Source organism: Lonchura striata, chromosome 5 (assembly GCF_046129695.1).
Source record: "Lonchura striata isolate bLonStr1 chromosome 5, bLonStr1.mat, whole genome shotgun sequence".
NCBI lineage: Eukaryota > Metazoa > Chordata > Aves > Passeriformes > Estrildidae > Lonchura > Lonchura striata.
In genome coordinates, this window is record NC_134607.1 from 60,496,155 (window position 1) to 60,519,902 (window position 23,748).

At 36.8% G+C, this 23,748-nt stretch overlaps 1 protein-coding gene across 1 annotated transcript in view; it reads left to right on the plus strand.

Moving 5' to 3' along the window:
- The first annotated feature begins 2,482 nt into the window (after nucleotides 1-2,482).
- ORC5 (origin recognition complex subunit 5) overlaps nucleotides 2,483-23,748 on the plus strand; it is a 62,914-nt gene continuing 41,648 nt past the window's right edge. The window contains exons 1-11 of the mRNA XM_021534697.3: nucleotides 2,483-2,540; nucleotides 5,273-5,450; nucleotides 6,948-7,040; nucleotides 8,939-9,136; nucleotides 12,553-12,627; nucleotides 14,771-14,882; nucleotides 15,237-15,367; nucleotides 17,078-17,126; nucleotides 17,645-17,735; nucleotides 19,828-19,880; nucleotides 21,982-22,094. Of these exons, the coding sequence (XP_021390372.2) occupies nucleotides 5,340-5,450; nucleotides 6,948-7,040; nucleotides 8,939-9,136; nucleotides 12,553-12,627; nucleotides 14,771-14,882; nucleotides 15,237-15,367; nucleotides 17,078-17,126; nucleotides 17,645-17,735; nucleotides 19,828-19,880; nucleotides 21,982-22,094 (1,026 nt within the window). The 5' untranslated portion in view covers nucleotides 2,483-2,540; nucleotides 5,273-5,339. The remainder of the gene's footprint in view (nucleotides 2,541-5,272; nucleotides 5,451-6,947; nucleotides 7,041-8,938; nucleotides 9,137-12,552; nucleotides 12,628-14,770; nucleotides 14,883-15,236; nucleotides 15,368-17,077; nucleotides 17,127-17,644; nucleotides 17,736-19,827; nucleotides 19,881-21,981; nucleotides 22,095-23,748) is intronic.

A 23,748-nucleotide genomic window follows, 5' to 3' on the forward strand; every position in this document is an offset into this window, starting at 1 on the left:
CCTTATAAACCACCCAAATCCTAGGACCAGAAAATGAGCAGAAGTGGGGACACAACAGAGAAAATGAGACCCTCCTCTTCAAGGTAATATGGATTTATGTTGTGTTGAAGTGACCTTGGGAGTCACTCCAGCCTGAGTCACTGATTCTCCAACAGAACCACTGAATTGAAAACTACATATTTAAAAACTGACCTCTTGTTTTAGGATTCTTGCTCAACTCCAAACCAAACTTCAGTTTTGCTCAGTAGTCATCCATAGAAGACGCAAGTTCCAAACATCACTATGAACTGCTTCCAAAGTATTTAATCTCCCACATACACTATAGAAATGTGGACTCACTGAGACTTCTTTCAGTTATTACATTTGAGATTTTTTTCTGAAACATGGTCCATCTGTATGCAGAGGAATCTGCCCCAACAGATTCCATGTTTCAAAAGCTAGAAGAAAAAGTATTTCACTCTGCTGAGAAGGATAGGTCATGGTATGACACATTAAAACATACCTGTTGTTCCAAATAAAGATTTTATCACAAGTCAAGAAGTGGACTGAACTAGTAAACAGCAGTAACCCATATAATTATGCTTTGTCAAAACTGATAAATAGCAGGCCATTAAAAAAACCCACCAAAAACCAAGATGTTACACAAATTTGTATAGATAACCATTCATCATTTAGGGGGTTTTTTTCTGTTTGTTTTTGTTTTTTTTTTTTTTTTGCTTCTCTTTATCTAATTTCATTCAGGTTGGTTTCAGTAGTTTCAGTCTATAAATTTACAACATATATTTCAATATCTAAAATACTATTCAGGCCAAGCCATGATGATTGTGCATGTACATGCATATTTACAAAAAACCCTGACTGCTAAAAATAAGCCATCCTTGATTCACATAAGTCTTATTTACTTATTTAACCAATATTGCGCCCAACTCTGAGTATGGAAGGAGTTTATCATTTTAGTTTTCATAACCCAGCATGCAGTTTTCACATTTATCCCTCTAATACAGTATGCACTGCTTATGCATAATATAACTTCAGCTGTAATTTGAATCTATGGTTATGTATTTTCAGAGCTTGACTGGAGCAGAGGCTCCACAGACCTAGCTTTAAGCAGTTTTGTGTATGAACACATGTAAGTTATGCGCACTTTATATGTGTAAGCTAGGTCCCACCTGTCCACAAAAATCAGATTTGTTATCTGGTGTGCAACAAGCCAATAACTATTCACTCATGAGACACTGATTATTTATTTCTGAGTTGCACAAGCCTGGGCACTTGGTGATATTCCAGAAATCAAACACCTTGCTATAAAAACTTTTTACTATTTATACATTTTAGCAAACAATGGAGACAGTGTTAATTTCCTACAAGTTACAGAGTTCTCTTATTAATTAGTATTCATTAGCTAGTGATTCGCTTCTTATGCTAATTAGTCTGCATGCTCAAACTTTCTCTTCTTTTGGGTCTGGGGGTTTCTTGGGTCCATGGTCACCGTCTGCCCCTGCCGGAATTACCTTCTACCCAGTGGGAGCTGATTTAGCACAGTTGGCTTTTCAAGTTTTTTGCTTATCTCGGGTGTTCTGCCAACTGTCCTCGAGGCCCGTAAATTCTGCATCCTTTGTGCCCGCTACTAGTGAGTACATCCTTCTTCCCAAGCCTCGTTAACCTGCCCCGAGCTCTGAGATCACTGGAACACGTCCAGCCCTAGACCTTAACACGGCACTTCTACCAAACTTGTCTTCCTAACACTGGTCACCGCTTAGAGCTTGCTAGGCATTCTCTGTTTCACAGATTAATTCTCCTTTCTTGTTGATTGGATTTCAAACCATGCAAAGATCAAAGAACATCCCTTCTTAAGAAAAGTTTACATGTTTCGTATTTTGCAACACCCTCAAGCCTGTCCCTGTGGGAGAAATGGCTCAGCCCTGGGGCTCCCACAGCGGCAGGGTGCCCCAGCGGCTTTCCCAGGGGGATAACACGGGATAGATATCGCGTGGGACACCCGGCGGGGGAAGCGGCAGAGTGCCCCAGCGGCTCTCCCAGGGGGATAACACGGGATATCCCGTGGGACACCCAGCGGGGGAAGCGGCAGGGTGCCCCAGCGGCTTTCCCAGGGGGATAACACGGGATAGATATCGCGTGGGACACCCGGCGGGGGAAGCGGCAGGGTGCCCCAGCGGCTTTCCCAGGGGGATAAACCCAGCGGGGGAAGCGGCAGGGTGCCCCAGCGGCTCTCCCAGGGGGATAACACGGGATATCCCGTGGGACACCCAGCGGGGGAAGCGGCAGAGTGCCCCAGAGACTCTCCCAGGAGGATAACACGGGATATCCCGTGGGACACCCGGCGGGGGAAGCGGCAGAGTGCCCCAGCGGCTTTCCCAGGAGGATAAATGGGATATCCTGTGGAACACGCGGCGGGGTAAGCGGCGCATTCCCCTCACGGCCGCCCCGCCCCAGGCGGGCCCGCGTGGCCACGGCGCATGCGCGCGGGCCGAGGCGCTGGGCAGCGGCGCGCGGCGGCGGCGGGAGCGAGTGAGGAGCCGGTGAGAGGAGCCGGGCTGGGCGGGAAGGAAGGAAGGGAGGCAGGAGTGCCGTGAGGAGCAGAAGGGGCAGACCTGCTTCTGTTCCGCTTTCTCGGTAGGAATCGGTGCGGGAGCGAAACCCGCATCAGGCTGAGCCGGCCCTTAGGCCGGGAGCACCCTCAGCCTCGCAGGCGTGGCGGAAGGAGCCCGCGCTAATGGAGGCCGGGGGTCGGCATTCCCCCTGAGCCACGGCACGCCCGTGCTGGCCGGGGGGCTTGTGGGGCCTGAGGGGACGCAGAACCGTGCTAATCTCTTAAATTCAGTCATTTTTGTATGTTATTTTTGTGTTAGAGTGTGGAAAGGCTGCCAGCTGTAGGTATGTTAGGACCAGTGAGTTGAGAGAAATCCTAGTAAATCATGAAGTCCCGCCGTGAAGTTTAACTTGTGCTCTTCTTAGCTGTGAAGAGGTCTCAGGTCTCAGCTGAAAAGTGATTTTGGCACCTTCCTGGTCTGGTTAGTGTCATACCTACACCTTCCCCGGGCTGGAACACCCTGAATTCAAGCTTTGGCCGATACTTACCTTCTGTTATCATTACCATTTAATCTAAATTAATTATTTCGTGAACTCGTTGCTCTAGGCATCCTTTATCGTGAGCACATGAATGGGGTGCTGTTGGAGATTGAGACACCTACGTATAGCCGGTAGAGATGTAGGTTTTATTTCGCGGGCTGAAATGTGTGTGGTGGAAGTTGCTATTTGCAGGGTGTGCGAGAAGCAGGCGGGGCTGGCAGATACGGTGCGGTCGGAGGGAAGTTTGCCTGGGAGTGGCCTTGAAAAACTGAAGTGCTTTGTGGAGTGCTTCAGATGCGTTTAGGACACAGTCAAGCCCTGTTCTTATGTAGCCAGTGGAGCAAAAGGGCTGTTTTTTGTGGTTTTGTTTTTTTTTTTTTTTTTTCTTAAATTTACACAAGGTTTTCAGCCTTTTCTAGTACTTTTCCCCCACTTGTTTGTCCTGGGTTTTAGAGGCTCCTGCCATAGTTTTTTTCTTTTCGTCCTTGAAATAACTAGCTAATTTTTTAACTTAATCAAGCTATTTGGATTTTTGCTTCTTCATTCCATTTTGAATGGATACCTGAATAGGTATGGTGGAAAGATGCACAGACTCATTCAAAGCTGGTAAAATACACCAAGGCTCTTTGTATAATTCTGTGTATAGGAAATAGTTTGCTTGATACATATGATTGTGGGGTTTTTTTGCCCCTAACAACAGCATTACTTTGACTTTCCATACTTAGTATGCGATTGACTTATAAATAAACATATTTTCATATTTTCATATTTTTCAGGTTACTTCTGACTTAGTTTCTTGATATCTAACTGTAGTCCTTATATGTGATGTGATTACTTTAAAGTAGGTGTAATATAAGTACTAAGTTAGTTATATCATCAGTGATATAATTTTTTTCCTCATTAATTCCATTTATTTTTCTGTTGATGATTCTACAATCCCAGCTTTTACTTTAGAAAACACTGAAGGCAAAGTGTAAAAATAAAAGAAAATGTATTTTCTCAAATAAATTTATGGAAATACTGACCAGAGATTTGTCCCAAAAGGAACTCTATTTTAAGGTATTTCCATAAATACATTTATATTTACAAACCTCCTTGTAGTGCAATCCACTACTGCATTTTCCCTTCAGAAAAGTTGGTTTTCCCTTTACCTTGCTCTTTCTGATTTCCTTCTGCTAACCTAATCTTTTTTCCTGTGTTGTTGTACTTATAGCCAGCATAATATATATGCCTGTAAATACTTACATTTAAAACAGTTGGGAGTGCTTTGTTTTATTGTCTTTGTCTTGATAACATATAGATAATCCTGTCACTTGATATCTTTATTGCCTTAATGAAATTTCCAAGCTTTCTTTTTGATTGTTGTGTTGTGTTTGACAAAGTCAGAAACCAGCTGTTGAGGTTCAGTTCTCTCTGCATGTTGTCTGTATCACAACAGGTAAAAGTACCATCTTTCCAGCAGTTTTAGAAGTGCAGAGAATATTGTTGAGGTGTTGTTTTGTGTTCTGTCACTGAAATCCAACCTTCCCAGTGTTAGAGCAATCAAGACCTTTGTTTTTCTTTATCTAGTCCTTGTCTAAAAGGTAAATTGCCATTAATATTAGTTTTATGTAACTGGTTTGGACTCCTACTATTTTTAAAGAGTATTTCCAGTCTTTACCATCAACTGGATTTTCTTTATATGCCTGTGCTCCTTCCAAGATGGGGTTAGCATTCCTGTTAGCAGCCAGAGATCTATTACTTTGTCATCCTTATCTTTCCTTATGTCCTACCTCTTTTCCTGTTGTTTGATGATCACCTTCCTGATCATCATCCCTGCTCAGGGAGGTGATCATCTATGACTAAGCTACTCATTTTTATTTTCTTGCTAATTTTAAGTGTATATAAAATCAGAATTAAATGTGTAATTCCTCAGTTAACTAAACTGTACTGATTTGCTCATATCCTGTATACCTTTATATTTTGATTTGGTTTTTTTTTATTTTGTCTGGTGTGGAAATGTCTATATAGTTATGTAGTTAAGTCCAATTAACTCCTTATGTAGTTAAGTCCAATTTTACCAAGTCTTTTAAGTCTATGATAGTTACATGCTTTTCTTGAGCTAGAATGTCTGTTTAGATTTTCTATAGATTCCTTTTATGTGTATAGATGCAAGTGATAACAAAAACTTTTTATTTTCCAGATTTTTCTTGTCTCTGCACCTCAGAAAGGACATGCATATTTAGGTGACTAACTACAGGACTAACAAAATGCCTAATCTTGAACATCCAGCGTACCCAGCAGCTGACCTGCTTCACTTGGAAAGTTTAGTGCCTTGTCGAGAATCCCAGGTGTCCACGTTGCTGTCAATATTTGGCGAGGTAGTGCTCTTGTATTCTATGTTTGACTAGAACAAAGGCATTCCGCTGCCTCAGGGAAGAGAATAAAAAATTTAAGGGTATTTTTGTGATGTCACTGTGAATGTGCTTTGGTTGCCTCTTTGTTGAAGTTTAACCATCTTTAACATTAGTGTTTGGCAGCAGGTTCTGGTATATTGGAAGGTTGAAAGATGTCTTGCAGCTGGAAGGACCTAAACAAACTTAGAGCTATTTGTGTTTGTCTCTCTTAATTCTGATTTTGTCACAACTCTATTCTCTCTTTGCCAGTTATTACCAGGGAGTAAGTCTCTTCCTCCTAGACCTAAAGTTATGGGGTGATTTTTTTCAATGTCAGTGTGGAAATTGTTTGGTTTTGGTCAGTGTGGAAATTCTGTTTGGTTTTGACCTGTTAATCTAATATCCGAGTGTCTGAATTCTAAGTACATTAAATTGTTCTGATTGATAGTAGTTTTGAGACTGGTCATAAGAGTTAAAAACCACTGGCTTGATAAAAGAGTCTGTTACTGCTTCACAAAGCTGTGGTAAAAAGTAATGAGGATTTTTAATTGCAAACTTATAAGCAGTTTGCTTACAAGAATGTCTGCTTACATTCAGTAACAAACTGGAAGTTAGTATCTGTTTTCTGTCTCTAATTATGGATACTAATAATAATAACATCAAAATACAGTATTCATATTTTATGTATGTTACAAGCATAGTGACAACTCTTCTTAAATATAGGTACTTCAATTCTTGATCAATGTTGAGATACTCAAATCTGCATGTTGTGCACAAGAGTGTTTCTTACTTCAGATAAACTGACTTATTTTTTTCATAAAAAGTGTCAGTTGTCTTTTTATATTAATTTTTAAGCCAATATACAAAATTCTTAGAAATTAACACAAAAACCTGTTTTCATTTTCACCTGTGTGAAAACCTGTTCAGAATGGAGAAAAAGAATAATTCAGTTATTTTCCCTGCATCTTAAAAAAACTATATGAAATGAACAGCATTAGGACCATTAAATAGATACATCAAATATTACCTTGTGAAAGAAGAACAAGGTTTACACCTCCTTCACACCATTTAATTATTTGCTGTTTGGTCCTAATGAAAAGAAAGGCAATTCGTAGAATTTGCAGAAGCTAGGAGAATGTATGACTTGCAATTTGTGCTTGCCACGTGTTTCAGTTAGTTAATTATATTGAATTAAGAGCTCACTGCTTTTCTGTGTGTGTGTGTTTCTGTTGTTTGTTAGACCAGTGTCACTGGCAGTTATGTGATACTTGATTCTTGCAACTTGCCCCCCAGCATTTCAGCAAAGATGTAACGTAAAACTTGATATGTTGATTCCATAATAATTGCTGCATTTTATATTTAATGCCTCAATTTAGGAGGTGACTTTTCTTTCAGGGGGGAAAGTTCATTGTTAAATCTTTTATTTGTTGAATGATAAGAAGAAGAATTGAAACAATAACAACTTTTTTTTTCCTCCCTTAGCGTCAGCAGTTTAGTTTTCCATGCATCTTTATCTATGGACACACATCTAGTGGAAAGACATATGTGATGCAAACTCTTCTAACTACCTTACAGGTAGGAATGGTCACAAAGGATATTGAATTTACAGTTTATAACCATGGCTCCTCAAAAATAGCCTCTACTTTCTCAAAATGGTTTGTTTTCTCAACCATTTCTGCCTTCCTGATTCTTCTCCACTTACTGTGTCATGAATGCATCACTCTGCTTGCTAGATCACTTAGGATAAAATGAAATTGTGCATTCTGAGATATCAATCATAATAACCTTTTTAAGAAAGTTTAAAAAAGATAAAAAAGGAGGCAAATATTGTTCACCTTGTCTCTATGACTTAGCCTGAAGTAGCTCCATTGATTCCTTGATTTAGTTTTTTTCCAAAACATGTTTTACTGTCCTCCTAAATTGTAGGGTGTCATTACAGAAATTCCTGTCTAGATCTGTTAATACCTCTGTCTTCGTCAGTCATGAAATTCAGGGATTAAAATCCAGTGACAGGTGCCAACTACATGCCTAAACTATAAATTTCCACTTGTGTGTTTCTATAGCCCCGATACTTTCGGCTTGTCCAGAATGAGCTTATCATTTGATCTGCAGGTTTTATGCAGGAACTCCTTTCATTAAAAGGAGTTTCATCTGCAGAAGGAGAAGGGGCAGGGGTTTATGATCCTCTTCCTTCAAGCAGCCTTTGGTGCCTTGCTCACAGCAGTGAGCTGACCTCTCACACCATATCCAAAGGTGTGGCCAGGCCCTGGGAAGTGTCTGGTTTGAGCAGCAGCTCTCTCTGCAGAGCTTCTTGTGCCATGTCTGGGTGTCTCCTGTATGTACTGTGGTGGTGCGAATCCCATCTGAGGCACCCAACTTTCCTTCTGCTATAGAAGTGCAGCACTTTGAAAGCACATAGCTGCTTTTTGGTGATGTAGCCCTTTCCTTTTCATGGTGTTTAAAACCATAGAACAGCTTTTTATTACATGCTGTGTGAGTGGATTGCTAGCATGTACCCATACTTCCTCGCATCTGCTGAATCATATTTTAAGTAGGAAGACTGGGATGAAGTACTTGCTTTTTTTTTTTTTTTTTTTTTTTAATAGACAACCACATTCCTGCATCCCAGTGACTAATGTTTTCCAGAGGTTTTAATGTTCAGTATGAAAAAGAGCATCTGCCTTAGCAGAGATTATAGAGTTGTGCAGATAAGCTATGTCATAAAAATAGGGTTGCTAGAAAATTACCTTTTTTTGCCTTAGGCAGGTTTGACTACTGGTATTGTTTTATGGGTTATGGTGCATTCTATTTAAAAACAAATGACTGTAGATTTTCAATATTATGAAATTGATACTTATAATGTATCTCATACTCTGTTTTTTTTCACTCCCTGTTTGCTTGGAAAGATCTGTTTTTCTGAAAATGTTCTGCACAATCATGCTGATGACACGAGTCTGATAGAGAAGCTTACACTTTATCATTTGTGTGCATTGAATGCAAAAAATGTTCATTGAATTTAAAAAATGTAGTTCTGGGGAGATTACTTTCTTTGAGATGTCTGTGTTTTCTAGATACTGTAATTTGTAATAAGCCATTTTATGATACTGTAATGTCTTACAGTTGTCTAAATTTCTTTGAGCTAAATGCTGTTTGGTTTTCTTTTTGTCCATTGCTCACAATTTCTCAACATAGTTAAAGGATGCATTGTGCTTCAATGTTTAAACGTAATTCAAAGGTATACTTCCATTTGAAGATTCATCATCTCTCTTTTCACTTTTTATTTATACATAATATTTTGATTAGGTACATAATTGATCTTTTTTTTAACAAGTTATTTTGGTTCTTACTTGTAATATGTTCTGCTGGTAGGATATGGTTTCTTTGTTTTTTTCATATGGAAGAGAAAACTCTTTCTGGAGTATTTACACTGAAAAAGCCAAAAGCAGTTGTGTAATTTTTCTTGTTCTCTTCAGCTTCCTCATGTGTTTGTGAACTGTGTGGAATGCTTTACATCACGACTTCTGCTAGAAGAAATTCTCATCCAGCTGCAAAGCTGTTCGTCTGGCACAGAGCAGACCTCTCCTGTGCATTGTGATACTTTGAATGACTTTGTTCGTCTCTTTAAACAAGCTGTGGACAGTCAGGAGCTTCAAGATCAAACATTATACATTGTAAGTAATTTCATTTTAATGTCCAGTCCCATTCCTGCTAAGAGGGTGTGGGTAATGGCTATTGATGGTTTGTATGTGAAATGTGTGCCTTACAGAGCAGTTTGCACAAAATTTCTCCACAGACCTCATTCAGAACCTGTTGACAGGTTCTTTCTGTTGGCTTACAGGCTTTAGGTGAGGTTCTGTACTTTTCCTGGTTTTAGATTTTACACATTTAAATTCAGAATGTAATGCAGTTACAAAGTCTTTAAATATAGAGAGCCTATATTTGTTTTATTATTAGTAAGTCATGCTTATCTGTTTCCTTGTGGAAATAACATCACAAATGAGAAAGCAGAGGTGAGGAATAGGGCAGAAGGGAATATGGAGAATGGAAATGACAAGGCTTGGTTTGCTAGAATAGAACTTAAGGATAATATTAAGGAACTAAAATGCATAATTTCCTCTGTAAAAGTGCTTTTGAGATCATACATCTTCAGCTACACTTGTGGCCCTCAGAAACAGGTCCTATAATTTTAAAATTAAGATGAGAGAAAAAAAGGACTGCAGTGAAAAAAGTGGTGATATGCTCAAGTGGAATAAACAGCAGATTGCAGAGGAGTAATCAGAATTAGGTTGCAGGAACGATTTAGTAAGTGTAATACTAGAACACGAGGATTTGGTTTAGGTCTTTGGGGTTTTTTACTGTGATAATCTTAACTACATAAAGGAGTCAAAAATTGCAGACTATAACAGCATTTATTGTGTTGAGAGATGAACATGGAAACAAATTTCAGTCATACAAGAGGTCTGATGAAAGGACAGTATGGAAGCATTAGTAGCATTTACAATTTGTAGCAGTAGTGATGTGTAAATGTATATATAGTGTGGACCTGCACATTATAGTGACTAAAATTTTAGGTCAGCAGTAGGAATGAAGGGTTTTTTTTAAAGTCTTGAAATTGATTATTAAGAAAACAAGAACATGGTTAAGGTTGATTGCTGTGAGAAACATGCAGTGTGATTACTCAGGGTCATTAAGCTCTCAGTGTGCCCATACTGCTTTAGGGTTTTTTTGCAGTCAAACAAGAAGTTCATAGTTACACTGAACATTCTTCATCCTGTTTCACAAGCTGTAGTTGGGTATGTTTTATTCCCATTTAAAAATGTTTTGCCACTGAGTTAAAAACCTTCATATCATGTTTAGTGGAAACAGTACTATCTCATTGTTTCCTACAGGTCACAAGGTTAATAAATTGGACATGCTTCTTAGAAATTGAATGAAGAAAATAGTGTACCAACACTTAAAACAGACAAAAAGTTATAAATAGAGAAGTAGTTTAGCTTACTGTCACAAAAGTAACATTCTTCAGCAATTCCATAAGCACAAAATTTATCTCTAATAACCTTCAGTGTATTTCACATAATAATTCTTGTGGTAAATTCTTACTTTCAGATTAGTATTTGGATTAAAAACTATTCTACATCAGCAAAGAATTCTTCACCTGTTCTGTGAAAATTGGCATCACTCATAAAATTAGAAAGTTCTTGAACAATGGTTGTAGAAAATAAAGCTTTAAATAACTACAGAGGTTCAATTGTATCATGAAAATAGTTGTTGCCTCGGAAGAATTAAGTATTAAATTAGTATTTCAGTTACATTCTGCATGGGGACAGAATTGGGAGGAACCAATTCGTGTTTATTAACGTATGTAATCTGGATTTATTGTAGAGTGGTTTAAATTGAGACTGATGGAAGACAAGCATGCTGGTAACATAAACTGGCAATACTGACTTATTCAATTTCATTTCAGTAGTAAATAATGTAATATTTCAGCTCAATTAACTCAGAGTAAATGAAGATAAATGTTTACATTTGAGCAAGAGATTCTAAATGTTTCTCTTTACCCAGGCATAGGTGCTGAATATTTGTGATTACTTATGAAAAATGAATTTATTCATTTTAACTACCTGAAAAATTGGAGTGGATATAACTTGTTGTCATTCATACACTTACAATATTTAGCACTTTACAGAAGTATCAAGCTACTTTGTTTAATGTAAGTGAACAGCTGGTTTTAGGAAGTATAGACTTTTTAAAAAAAATTGAAGAGTGGCAAGTGTACATGGACACCCACCAAAGAATAAGGCATAGATTTATAGACCTGAGGGAAGGCTGTTTCTATAAACCACTTGACATTTTCAACAAGCCAGGGTCACAGTGTATTTTTTCTGCTGTAAGTAGGAACCATAGTTTCCCATTTAACTAAAAAATGTAATCTGCTTAGGTCAACACCTAAAAGCTTTGTGTTTGGTAGCTGTATGTTGCTGGGTCCAATAAGCAGTGTTTTATTAGTAAAAATACATAGCCAGCCTTTGGTCTGTAGTGTAAAGCAGTCTTCATTCCTGGAGTCACTTATTACATGAAGCAAATGCAGATATCAATATAAAATCACATGTTGTAGTTTTTAACAAGTTCACAACGTGCGAGATATTGATGCAGAGATTGTTCTTTCAGATTTGTGTGGTGGGATTCTGAAATAATATTTTCAGAAAGTGTTTGGTTGTCCACATAAAGTTTTTTTCCTTATTGTGGACAACAGAAATCATAGATGTTGTAAAATTTTGATGGAGAGAAGATATGTAATAGGATAGAAAATACAGTTTTCTACAGACCTATCGTTTTTATCTCAAGAGCAATAATTCTAAAGAAGTAACAAGCTTCAGAATTCAGATTTATATTGCAAGTAGTAAATAAGCCAAAAGAAATTTATTTCTGTTCTCTTTTTTCATTTCTTTCAAGATTTTAGTTATGCTGGAAATACATATTTTTTTTACCAAAGAGTAACCATGGATGTCTTCATGCTTCTGTTTTAATTCTTCAGACTCTAAAATGTTACTTGATTAAGATGTTTCTTGTTTAAGCTGTACATATGCTGCATCTGTTACTGCTATGTGAAGTTTGCATACAATAAATCCTGTAAATTCCTAGGCTGCAAATGATGGCAAGAAAAAGTTTCTCTCAAAATTCAGAATACCAGCTCTTATTTGTTTTTGAAAAAGCATATAATAGTAGGAAAAGACAACTCTCCTAGAGTAAGCATGTAGTTACATTGCTACTGTACTACATGAAAATTTGAAACATAAGAAGAATTTTGGGAAAAAATTGAGGTTTCAGTGGTTGTTAAAGATATCATGACTTTGTTGTGATATTCCTGACTGGACTTAAATAATAATTCTTCTTGCCATAAGGCATGCGAATGTTGCTTGTCTAGAGATTGTATTCTTTTTTAGATGAAGAGCTTCTTGGGCTTCCTGGAAGCACTTTTGAAGCAATAATCTCTCCAATTCAGTTTCCAGCAGCTAAGAATTAATTTTAAGTCCATGTGAGAGTGGAAATTGAGTTTGTCTGTATAATATCATTGTTTTATTAAAAGGTTCTGGATAGAGCAGAGCAGCTGAGGGAAATGGAAGCGAACATCCTGCCAGCATTTCTTAGGCTTCAAGAGTTGGTGAGTGTCTGGAAAGAAATTATCATATGTGTCCTGCCTGTTGAAAGTAACTGAATATGTGGTACACCCTGTACACCAGGGTCACAGATCAAGATAAGTGATTCTTTAGATGAGAAAAATTGAAAATTTAAGCCTCACTCCCCCAAAATAGTGGTCAAAACTAGAAACCAAACTAGAATTTAAACACTGGGAGATTTTTATTAGACCCTTTTTTTTTTTTTTTTCAGTTGTGGTTAATGGTATCTTATTTACAGTGTCTGATGTGTGGACTCTTTGGAGCCTCATGTCAGATTTATAGCTGTCTTTTCTAGGTTATTTGTCTTTTTAAGAAGGAAATTTTCAAGAGACTACCAGCTGTTTAATTTGGCTGGAGCTGCACAGCTCAGCAGCTGTGAATGTGCTTTGACTTGCTGGAGAGTTTTCTCACACTTCTCCTGGAACTGTGCCTCAGTAAATTTCTGATTGGAGTAAACCACAGTGTGCTTGCCTTTCTCACTTCTGAAGCATCAAAACTTTTGCCTTGAAATAAGCAAAAATGGTACATTCCCTGAAAAGAAACTGAAGACAAAACCGTAAGTTCCTGGTACTTTGAAATATCTGAGCATGTAAATAGCTGAAATTATGCTTGTTATCGCAAAGCTTTTGTGTAGCGCTCTTAATCTTCTGGTCACATTGATTTCTCTACTGAATGAAGACTGATTCACAGCTGTGTTCTTATTCCTGACAGCTGGTGCATTTTCTGTCTTTTTGTCTGTTCTGCTCATGTTCTGGACTAGGCTTCTCCTGAAGCAGAAACAACCTGTTCTGCAGAGAAGGGAGGTGAACTTGGGTCTGTAATTGGTGTTCAGGGATCAAAACCTCATAGATTAAGACTTATATACACCAGGAATGCCACTAGTAGGAGGGAGGGATATCATGGCACTGGTGGGTCACTGCTGAAGAATAGGTCATGCATGCTTGATTTCCCTGAGGATTGTGGTGGCAAGTACTGAAGTTCTTCATAGTGGATGATCAGTAAAGAAGTGAGCTGAGTGTATCTTAGTACTTCTGTCAGCTGAAACATTAGGAGTTCTGGGAGAGGAAATCAACTGAAAGAAATGCAAGAAGATAGTTTCTTGTTGAAAGGGAAAAAAATATTTATGTTCCATAAAAATGAAGAAGAAACAGTAAAAAATACGGGTGGATGCCACTTCACCAAGAAAGGGGAAAAGTAAGTAAAAAAAGATTTTCACTATATTTCAGGGAAGGGAATAGACATTTAAATTTCTTTCAAGTCATTCACAACACAGTCCATCAATCAGTTCAATCAAGTTCCTTTCTTTTGTTTTATGGAGATTCCTTAATAGTTTTCAAATGTCTTTCTTGAGTAACCATATTTAAAAGCATCTTTTGTTAGGCAGAATTTTTAGTATAGTTGCAAAAACCTTGCAAAGAAGGGAAATGACACATCATCTTCACAGATAGTTTTAGCTTCATATTAAGTAGCTAATATTTCGAAGTGTGACCAAAATATAACAGTATTGTTTTTAATATGAAGCGTTTTGTTACCTATTGATCAAACATCCAGTCTGAAGCATGTATTTTGTCAATAAAACAAAAATACATTACTATGAACAGCTCCATTGTTGTTAACTAGTAAAACCATTGGGAGAGTAAACAGGTAATAATGCATTTTTGGTTTGGGATGTCTGTGTGTTTGTTTTTAAATACCAGATTGCCTTTAAAATAAAGTAATAGATAGCTTGGTTCCAGAGGCACTGTTTCCTTTTTGCATTTTAGCTGCTTCTTTTTGCTCTGAAAGTCTGTGTTTAATTACTAAAGTAAAATGTTCTCTTAATTTTAGGGTGGAATCTACTTGGTATTGTGTATCACCCCACAAGGCTTACATGTCAGTGAAATGGCAGGGGTTGGAGAGAAATATCATATAATTATAAAGATTTGCAAATGTATGATCTGCTTGATTAGGCCAGCTGAAGCTTTAATGCAAATTACTAGTATAGAAATAAGCTGTAAATTTAATGATTTTTGTGAAACAGAAAAGTCACAATAATAATTTTTCTCATTGATGCTCTAACATGCACAGTTTTTTTGTTATTTCTCTGCCTGTCATTCTCTCATTCTGTTTTTTCTATTCCCTGTGTAGACTGACAGAAATGTGACAGTTGTTCTGCTCAGTGAAATAGTGTGGGAACTATTCCGTCCAAACATGGGATGCTTTGAGCCATTCACCATGTATTTTCCAGATTACAGCATAGGTAAACTAATCTTTTAATCTGCTTTTTTGGAGATTATATAACACTTTGTCAAAGAACATTCCAAAATTTTTTCCAGGTTTATTAGTGTGCCTTTTACAGAACCCAGAATATGTAATAGCTACTGGAATGAAGTCTGTATTCCCACAACCTGTAAAGGTCTTGTCTTTTTCTGCTTGCCAGAACATCTCAAAGTAATGTTTTGATTCCATTACACTTGCTGGTTCTTCAAATATTTGTAGATTTTGGTGGGTTTTGTTGGTGTTTATTTAGTGATGGTTATTGTTTGTTTTCTACAAATGTGGTTGATTTATTAAGTTGTCTTGAAAACAGCAAAATTTATTTTTGTTTAAATAGGACATCTGCAGAAGATCTTGTCTCAGAATCATCCCCCAGAATATTCTGCAGATTTCTATGCTGCGTATATCAATATTTTGCTTGGTGTCTTCTACATGGTCTGTAGAGACCTGAAAGAACTTCGGCATCTGGTGAGATGAGCTTCTTTAGAATTGCTGTTTTGTTTTGGGATGTCTTTTGCCAAATGAAAGTCTAGATTTATTGTTTTTCTGAAAGTCTAGATTTATTGTTGAATATGGACAAAGGAAAATTAGAGATTATATAGAATGATTGGGTTGGAAGGGGCCTTAAGGGTCTAGTTCCAGCTCCCCTGTCATGGGTGGGGACACCTTCCACTAGACCAGGCTTTCAGGTTGCTCAAAGCCTCATCCAGCCTGGCATTGAGAACTTCCAGAGATGAGGCATCCACAGCATCTCTGGCAGCCTGTTTCAGTGTCTCACCACCTTCATAGTAAAAATGTCTTCCTTATATCTAGTGTAAATTTGCTCTTCTAAGAATGTGTTAGCCTAAAATGTAGTTGCCCTAGAAATCCATAACAAAGGTTGCAGATATTTTGGTGCTTGTAAAGGGCTTCCAGTGTTGTGTAGTTTTCTGGTAATAAATTGATAGTGATTAGAAAAAGGCATTTTAACCACATAATGTAATAGTAAACAAACTTAATAGAAGAAAATTAAGTTACTTGATGGCGACATTTGTATAAGCTTAATAACAATTACAAGCATTATCTTAATCCAATTATTATTGAATTAACTACAAGAAAATTTTACAAGTTTGACATGATCAGTTAAGAAATTGGTGCTCGAGAGATGATCTGAATGTTGTGCCTGTGTTTTCCTCAGGAACATGCTGCTAAATTTCAGCTGAACTTATCTGTTAACTATGCAGATTTTATATGTAAATGAGATTGCTGGAGACAGAAACAGACGCCAGGGTTAACAGTTCTTGCAGATATGTACTTGAATAGCTCTGCTTATGAAAATTTCAATAGGTTTAGATGCTCTATTTACTTGTGCAACACTATAAAAACACTTACGTGATTGCACCCTAAGTTCTTTTTGTGGTTGGCAAGTCTCTTCCATAGAAGATAGTGACAGACACATAGAACTGAATTGCAGGCTTCTGAATGCCTTAGTGTCTAATACAGACTCTTAAATGTGTATGCTCTTATGTGTAATTATTAATAATACATTCTGGAATTTTACTAGCTTTATATATGGAAGTTACACTTTGAGTTATTAGCATACATATTTAAAGTGCAGTAGGACAAAAAGAGAATGAAATCTGAGGATTGATATTTTACAAAATTCTGTGTGATATTGATTTAAAGATTTTAGAAGAAAGTCTAGATTATAGTGTTGTCAAAAATCTTTTAGTCTTACCACTGGCAAAAGGATTTCATTTGCATATGGAATATGTTAGCATATTTTTTAAACAAATAAATATAAAAATAATTCTGCTTGTGTTTAAGTGTGCTGAACTTCTCCTGGAATGAAAAGTTTTATCTGAAAATTAAGGAAGTAAGAAAAGTTCATGAAAACATTTTTATTGCATTTATAATTATAAATTATTATGTTAGTTTAAAAAAAATGCAACCACCGAGTATGATAAACAGATCTTGCTGAGCTCAAAGCTGTGTAACCTGTGATAGATTACTTCTGTTTTCATTTTATAGTACAGAAATGGTGCTGTGTTTGACAGTATAATGTTTGTAAGCAAGTGGCATAATTATTGACTTAAAAGGGTTTGTTGACTTTGCAAAGGAATTAATTAGCATGCTAGTTATACTCTGTAGCTGGATCAGATAGATAGTACTTTAATGTTTCATTTTTGCTTTCTTTAGGCAGCACTCAATTTTGCTAAATACTGTGAACCAGTGGTCAGAGGGGAAGGTAAGGCTGTGTCTTCAGTTTGTGGGTGTATGAGAGAGCAGGTGCTGTTTGGTGGGTTTTGGTGAAGACTTTGCTCTGATCCTTGTGCTGTAGACACAACAGCATTGCCTACTCCAGTTGCACCCAGTCATTAGCACTTGCAGCAGAAGCCATACATGGTATTTGATGGTGATGTTTTAGGAAACAAAGATGGAAATACCCTGAAAATTTTCCTTCTTCCTATAAATCTTTCTCCTCACTCAACCATCAGGACTTTGACAAAGTAATGGGATAAGTTATTTTTTTGTCAAGGCTCAGAGAGGCAAAAAACCAAGAGGAAAGGTTTCTCAAAACAGAGAAACAGGTTTGTGTGGCAGGATGTGCTTGCTGAATGGATGGCGATGGTGCATCATCCTAAAGGAGCATATCAGAGTCAGGATATTAGACTGTGTTATGCCTGTGACTGTTCCGGTGTCAGGGATGAGTTTTAGTGTTATATGAGTTAAGTGTTTAACAGAGTTGATTCTGGCTTGCTGCAGCAAATGAACGCGACACCCGCAAACTCTGGAAAAATATTGAACCTCATTTGAAGAAGGCAATGCAGACTGTTTATCTCCGGGAAATATCCAGGTAATTTGGAGGAAATAGGCTTGTTTGCTTTGTTGAGGTTGCTGTTTTTAACAACTTTCCTCTCACTGTGTTTCATGGCTAGTGTTTCTTTTTTGCTAGATGTAATCTTTTTTCTTTAATGTGCATTTCTTTCTTGCCATGCAATGTTAGAAATAGCATATCTCAGGAGGAGATTTAGACTAAGTGGTATTTGTAGCTTCAATAAGTAAAGCAGTGGCAGCAGGTTTTGTTCTCCTTTACACTGATGCTAGATCCATTTTCTGTAATGTATGAAACGACCAAGCATGGGAATCCGTCGCCAGAATATACACAGTTTAAAACACACTGCTGTATGTGTTAGCTCACCAGATACTCACTGTACCAAGGATGTCTGCAAGCCTCAAAATTCTTGAGACATTACAGATTTTGAGTATCTGTGTTTCTTAGCTTTGATAGAGCTAGGCTTGTTTGCTGACAGTGCTTTCTCATTCCTTATTTTCTTTTCCAAGGGCAAGTTTTTTCTTACATGGAATTCTCATTTTTGACAGCATTAAAAACTGGTGTCCTATTAATGGCTATTGTTCTTGGTATTGTTTTAGATTCCTTGTTTATTTTGTAAGCTGCCAGACTGCTAGAAAAAAGGATAGTGATGTTTATTCACAGTGGTAATAGCTGGCTTAGGTTTAATGTTCTCCACCTTTAAGATGAGTGATTGATGTTACACTATGTAAAGAGAGATCATTCAGTATTGCTTGGTTTCTTTATCTTGGTAAAAACATACTGATTTCTTTCCTTTCAATGTCATTGGGGCTATAGAGTATTCTGGTCACAATCTGAGTGTGTCGTAGAAGTCTTTGCTAGTTCTAGAGATGTGATCATTCCTTCAAAAAGAGAATTGATTTTGCTTTGTTCAAGCTAGACTTCACTGTAGAATGCAGCATTTTACTGTTTGGCTCAAATATATATTTATATTCAATATTGATCTTCATTACACAGTCTACTTGGGATCTTCCTGACTTTTTATATTGTGTAATTGCCTACTCTAATTAGGTTGTAATAAAAGATTATGATAGAAAATAGCTTGTGAATTGTTTCCAAATAAGTAATTTCCCTCTACAATTTTCTTTGATTATAAATTTGAGCTTGACTTGACTTCTATCAGAAATTCCAGCTTTCTGCCTCACAGTTTTACAGATTTACTTCTGTGTGCCAGTAAATGCTTGAGGAATTAAAATCACTATATCGGTGTTTCTGGCCACAGAACTATGATTACTCTGTTTCTTTCTTGACCATGTAATTTATAGCTATAGAACTTTGCTATCGGTTTTTATGCTGTCTGAACTGAAAGGAAGATTAACCTTTTTTTTCTGCCTGTAAAATAGACATTGGATAAAACCTTAACTCACTGATGACTTGTTCTGTCATGCATTGTAATTTAAGTATTACCTGAACTCCCATTACACTGTTTTTATAAGTTTTATGGCTTATGGCTGATAAACTCTGTTCATGAGGAGCTTTAAAAAACAAGCCAAAATAGTTACTTCAACAAACCTATCTTTTTGTAATCCCCTTGTGATATACAAAATGATCCAAAATGTGAAATTGCTAGCAATGTCATTCCTTAAGGGAAGTTTAGAAGTGAATTTTTTTGCTATTGTTTAGGAAAACACCAAACTACTTGGGAACGTTTTTCACTGACAATATAATCCATCTTCCATTGACTTCAAAATTACATTATGAGTAATTAGAGTATTCGTCTCACAAACATGAACAGTTATTAAGCAGATTAAAAAGAATCAAAACTATCAATGTTTTTACTTTTTATGCAATTCTGCATTATTCTTGAAACTTGGAATGCTGTGGATATTTGCTTACTCATGGTAGTTGGATGGGAAGAAATTAATCTAGCAATTTTTTGCTTTTTTTTAAAGCAGATACATAGTCTTTAGATTATTAAAATTTACGTGCGAGTCAGTAAGACCATGTATTCATTATTCTCTCACTAACTGTATCCTAGCCAGTGTCACAAAATTAGAATATGCCAAGCAGGTAGCTTTCTCTAAAAGACTATCAAATACTGCATATATATGTATTTGCTTTATTTGTCTTTCAGCTCACAGTGGGAGCGTTTGCAGCATGATGGTGGAGAGGCTGGGCAATTGAAAGGTATCAAACACAGTAACTGTGTAGGGGCTTGTAATGTGAAATGTGCTTTTGGTTTGACTTGGTCATTGTCATCTGAGAACACGTGGATGAAACCACATAGACAAAGCTACCTGCTAATATTCAGTTACAATTCAGGGTAATCATGGTTCTTTGAGAAGGTGTTCTACAAAGGAATATTTTTCCCCTATCATAAATATTGGGAGTAAACTTTCCTAATATCTTTTGCAGATAAAGCAGTCTTCTTTACATCAGTACTTCCTATGTCAGAATGGTTGAGGAATGGCCTAAACCTCTGTGTGCCAGCTAGTAGAATTGTCCAAATGGGGAGAAAAGAATGTTATACCTGGTGTATTGTACTGAATTAGAAGATTCCTAAACAAAACACCTATTGGCATCCAGATTTCTTGCAAAGAGAAATGTCAGAAGTGCAAGTGTTCTCCATGTTCTTTCCTTGGACAAGTAGAGCTTTGTTGGTTTTATACTTTAGACAGGCTGGAAAGTCGAATCTCAATGTACTTTTCGGCCTTCATTTACAATTTAGGAAGGAATACTGAAATATTTTCCTAGTGATGTCAGTTGGTCATGGTCTTTTGACCAGTTTGTATTTAGGGAACTTTTTTTTTCTACTGTTTGTCATGACAATTCCTTGAGATAAATGCAATCATCAGACTGTTTCCTGTGTTTGGCTTATGATTGGTGAATTTTCAATATTTTTGACCAAAAGAGTTTGATTCAAAGTGTTCTTATTAAACTCTCTCCCGGATGGTCTTGAACTATTTGGCATCTGACAACCCTGTGAAGGGAGACTTAATTTTAAATGTATTTTCATAAGTGTATGATGTAGGAAAAAAGTCATGTTTTTAAAACAGCATTTGATAGCAACATACTTAAGAAGTTTTTCCAATAAATAAAATTCTAACCCTAATAAAGGTGTAAATCATGAAATAGTTCACTGTGTGCTGCAATATTGGCTGACCAGAAGAATGGAGAAAAACCAGATGTTTTTGTATTAAACTAAATTGTCTGTCTGCAAGAGTTTATCTGGTGTTGCATTTTCTAAATAGCATGCAGTACAAGAATCTCTTAATTATAAATGAACCTAAAACTGCTCTCCTTTTATGCTTACATGAGAGGAAATCATTACTAGCAGTCATCTAGGACGCTTTTCCTTACACTGTGGACCCCAAATCATAACTTTTAAACATGTTTAATTCTTTGATCTTTATTTGCTGATATTTGTGGATTAAAGCATAAGGATACAGGTGCTTCACAGAACAAGAAACTGAAATAAAAACTAAGCAAAGAGGGCATGAGAGAGACCCTTTAATGGTTTCTGTAATTAACTAGCTAATGAAGGGTGGTTTGATCCTATTCTTATGCATAAGCATGTAAAACGAGCAGAGGACTGTAAGGATAAAAATTACAAAGTAAAAGTACTTTTGAGTTCCCTTCAAAAAAAGGGGAAGCAAATATTCACTAGACTGTAGTTCTTGTGGGTTTTACATGTGTGTTTAACCTTAATTAAGTATACATGTATACAAGGAGGCAGAGTCAACTGGATGAAGTTTAGAATTTTTAAAGCATTTTCTGTAGGAAGTAGAACAGTGGCTAGAAATCATTGATCACAGATAAACTGTTTATCGGAAGTGCAGCACTGCTGCTTTCTTCACCATGCCAACCTTGTTCCTGGACAAGCTGTTTGGTGGTCTAGAGGAGTCTAAAGGTTGAATCTTGAAAAAAATTGCCATTGTATTTAAACATATCCCTTAATCTGCCTTGTTTGTCAGGAAAATTCCCTTAAATGAAAGTAGCCTGGAATTATTTATATCTTTTTTCTGGAAGATTTATGAATCTCTTATGCTTCAAGTACAGTTGCTGAGAGTCTGAAAAGGTTTCAGAATGTTAGCTTTGTTCTGTGCTCCTTGGCCCTTACCTGAGTTTTCTTCTGTGATAATAGGGCTGAGAAAGTAATATTTACTTAGTAATGGCACTAGATGAGGAGAGAAGGAAAAGAAAATGAATGCAGGGAAGTTTAATTTGAAGTTTGTGGATGTTCAGGCTGGGTTTTGGTTAACTTGTGAATTGTTTGTTTATTTTATAGGACTTTCTGCACATACCCATGTGGAACTTCCTTATTACTCAAAATTTCTTCTAATAGCTGCCTACCTTGCCTCCTACAATCCTGTTAGGACAGATAAAAGATTTTTTCTTAAGGTAACAAAATTAATTTCTTAGTGCTGTTAACAGGGTTCCTGCATACTGAATTTCATGGTTTAAAACTCTTCAACTATTTTTTGAGGTCTGTTTCTGTGTGTTCTTCATTTGATTTGATTCTATAAATCCCATACTGTGATTAGTAATGATCACTTGATCATTTGAATGTCATTAGATATTTGAATGTCTAATAAACCCAGATTCTTCATGTCAAATTATGCATAGAGTTGTTATAGCATGAGCACTGTACTTTGCTTTTCTATGTTGATATAGCTTTGTTCTGAAAAGATTTTCGTGGAGTGATCACAGTGTCCTTAATTATAAGCCACACTTCAATTTCCAGAGTAAGGTACAAATCAAAACTGCCTTAGCCTTTACTAGTGCACTCTTAGGTTTTTTATAGAGTTCTAAGTTTTTGAAACAGAAACATACAAGCAGTTACTTTTGGAAGAGATGTGGTTACATTAGCTGGTATATGTGTTGTGTTTAAATTGTGGTAATGCATGTTTTAGGATGAGAATCATTACTACCAGCTCCTGGGCTAATCATTATTTTATGTAAGTTCTTGCCCTGTACATGCTGATGAGTCTTTTTCTTCTTTTTTTTCCTCCTGTGAGCTAAGTTGTGGTCATACTGTAGGCAAGTGCTGTGGTGCCATTGATGGTAGTTGTTGTCGTTGTATGTCTCTTCCTGACCAGGATCTTCAGGCTCCTCAAGGCTGCCTCATTGCTTCATTTTGAGTTATTTGACAAAATGTAGGTGGGAAGGCAGATATCAGAAAAGTGATCAGGCAGTTGGGCTTTCTATGCATTTTAACAGCTATTACAGTATGTATTGATGTATGCATGTGTGTATAGTATGGCATTCGTGATGGATGAAAATGAGGGCAAGACAAATTTGTAAAAATATTACTCACTCTTAAAAAAAAATCATAGATACACATTTTGAGAAGTTACTGCAGTTTCTAGTGATTAAATGTTAGTAGATTTTCAGTTTAAACTCTGGTGTGATCTTACTGAAAGCTATAGGTGTTTTCACCCTTCTATTTAGTCCCTTCCTGAGTGAAGGGTTACTTTTTGTAAGTGTAGATAGGCAAATTTTCTTTATGGGCAAACCTTGTCCTTTGCACTTGGCTGGAGCATTTTCTTCGTTAGAGATTTTTTTGCTGAAGAAATGTTTCTACACAGAAATGGGAAAGCATGCAATAGTCAAGTCTGTAGAGCATGTTACAAAAATGTGCCACATCTTCCTTGCGTTCACTGAACAACCTTTTCAACTTTCCTTTCTCCTTTTGTAGTATCTCTGGGTAAATTTCCACTCTTGAACATGAACTGTATTAAACTTCTGTACAATAAACATGAATTTCTAAGGGTTTTGAAGTAGGAGCCAGGAAGGTGTTTCTGTCATTGCTATTAGGTATTTTTTTCCAAGACCTCATGAAGCAGAAGTCACCATATTTCCTGCGAGTCATATGGTATCTGCCCTTCGTCAGATCTAAATTTGAACTTCAGAAATAGCTGCATCTCAAAGCCCAACAAAACCAACACTTTCGAGAGGGTTTCAAGCTGAGTATTTTTTTGAGTCATGTGAACAGTAGAAATAGAATATGATTTTTATCAGGTTTGTAATGAGATTACAGAAAAGTATCTTCTGG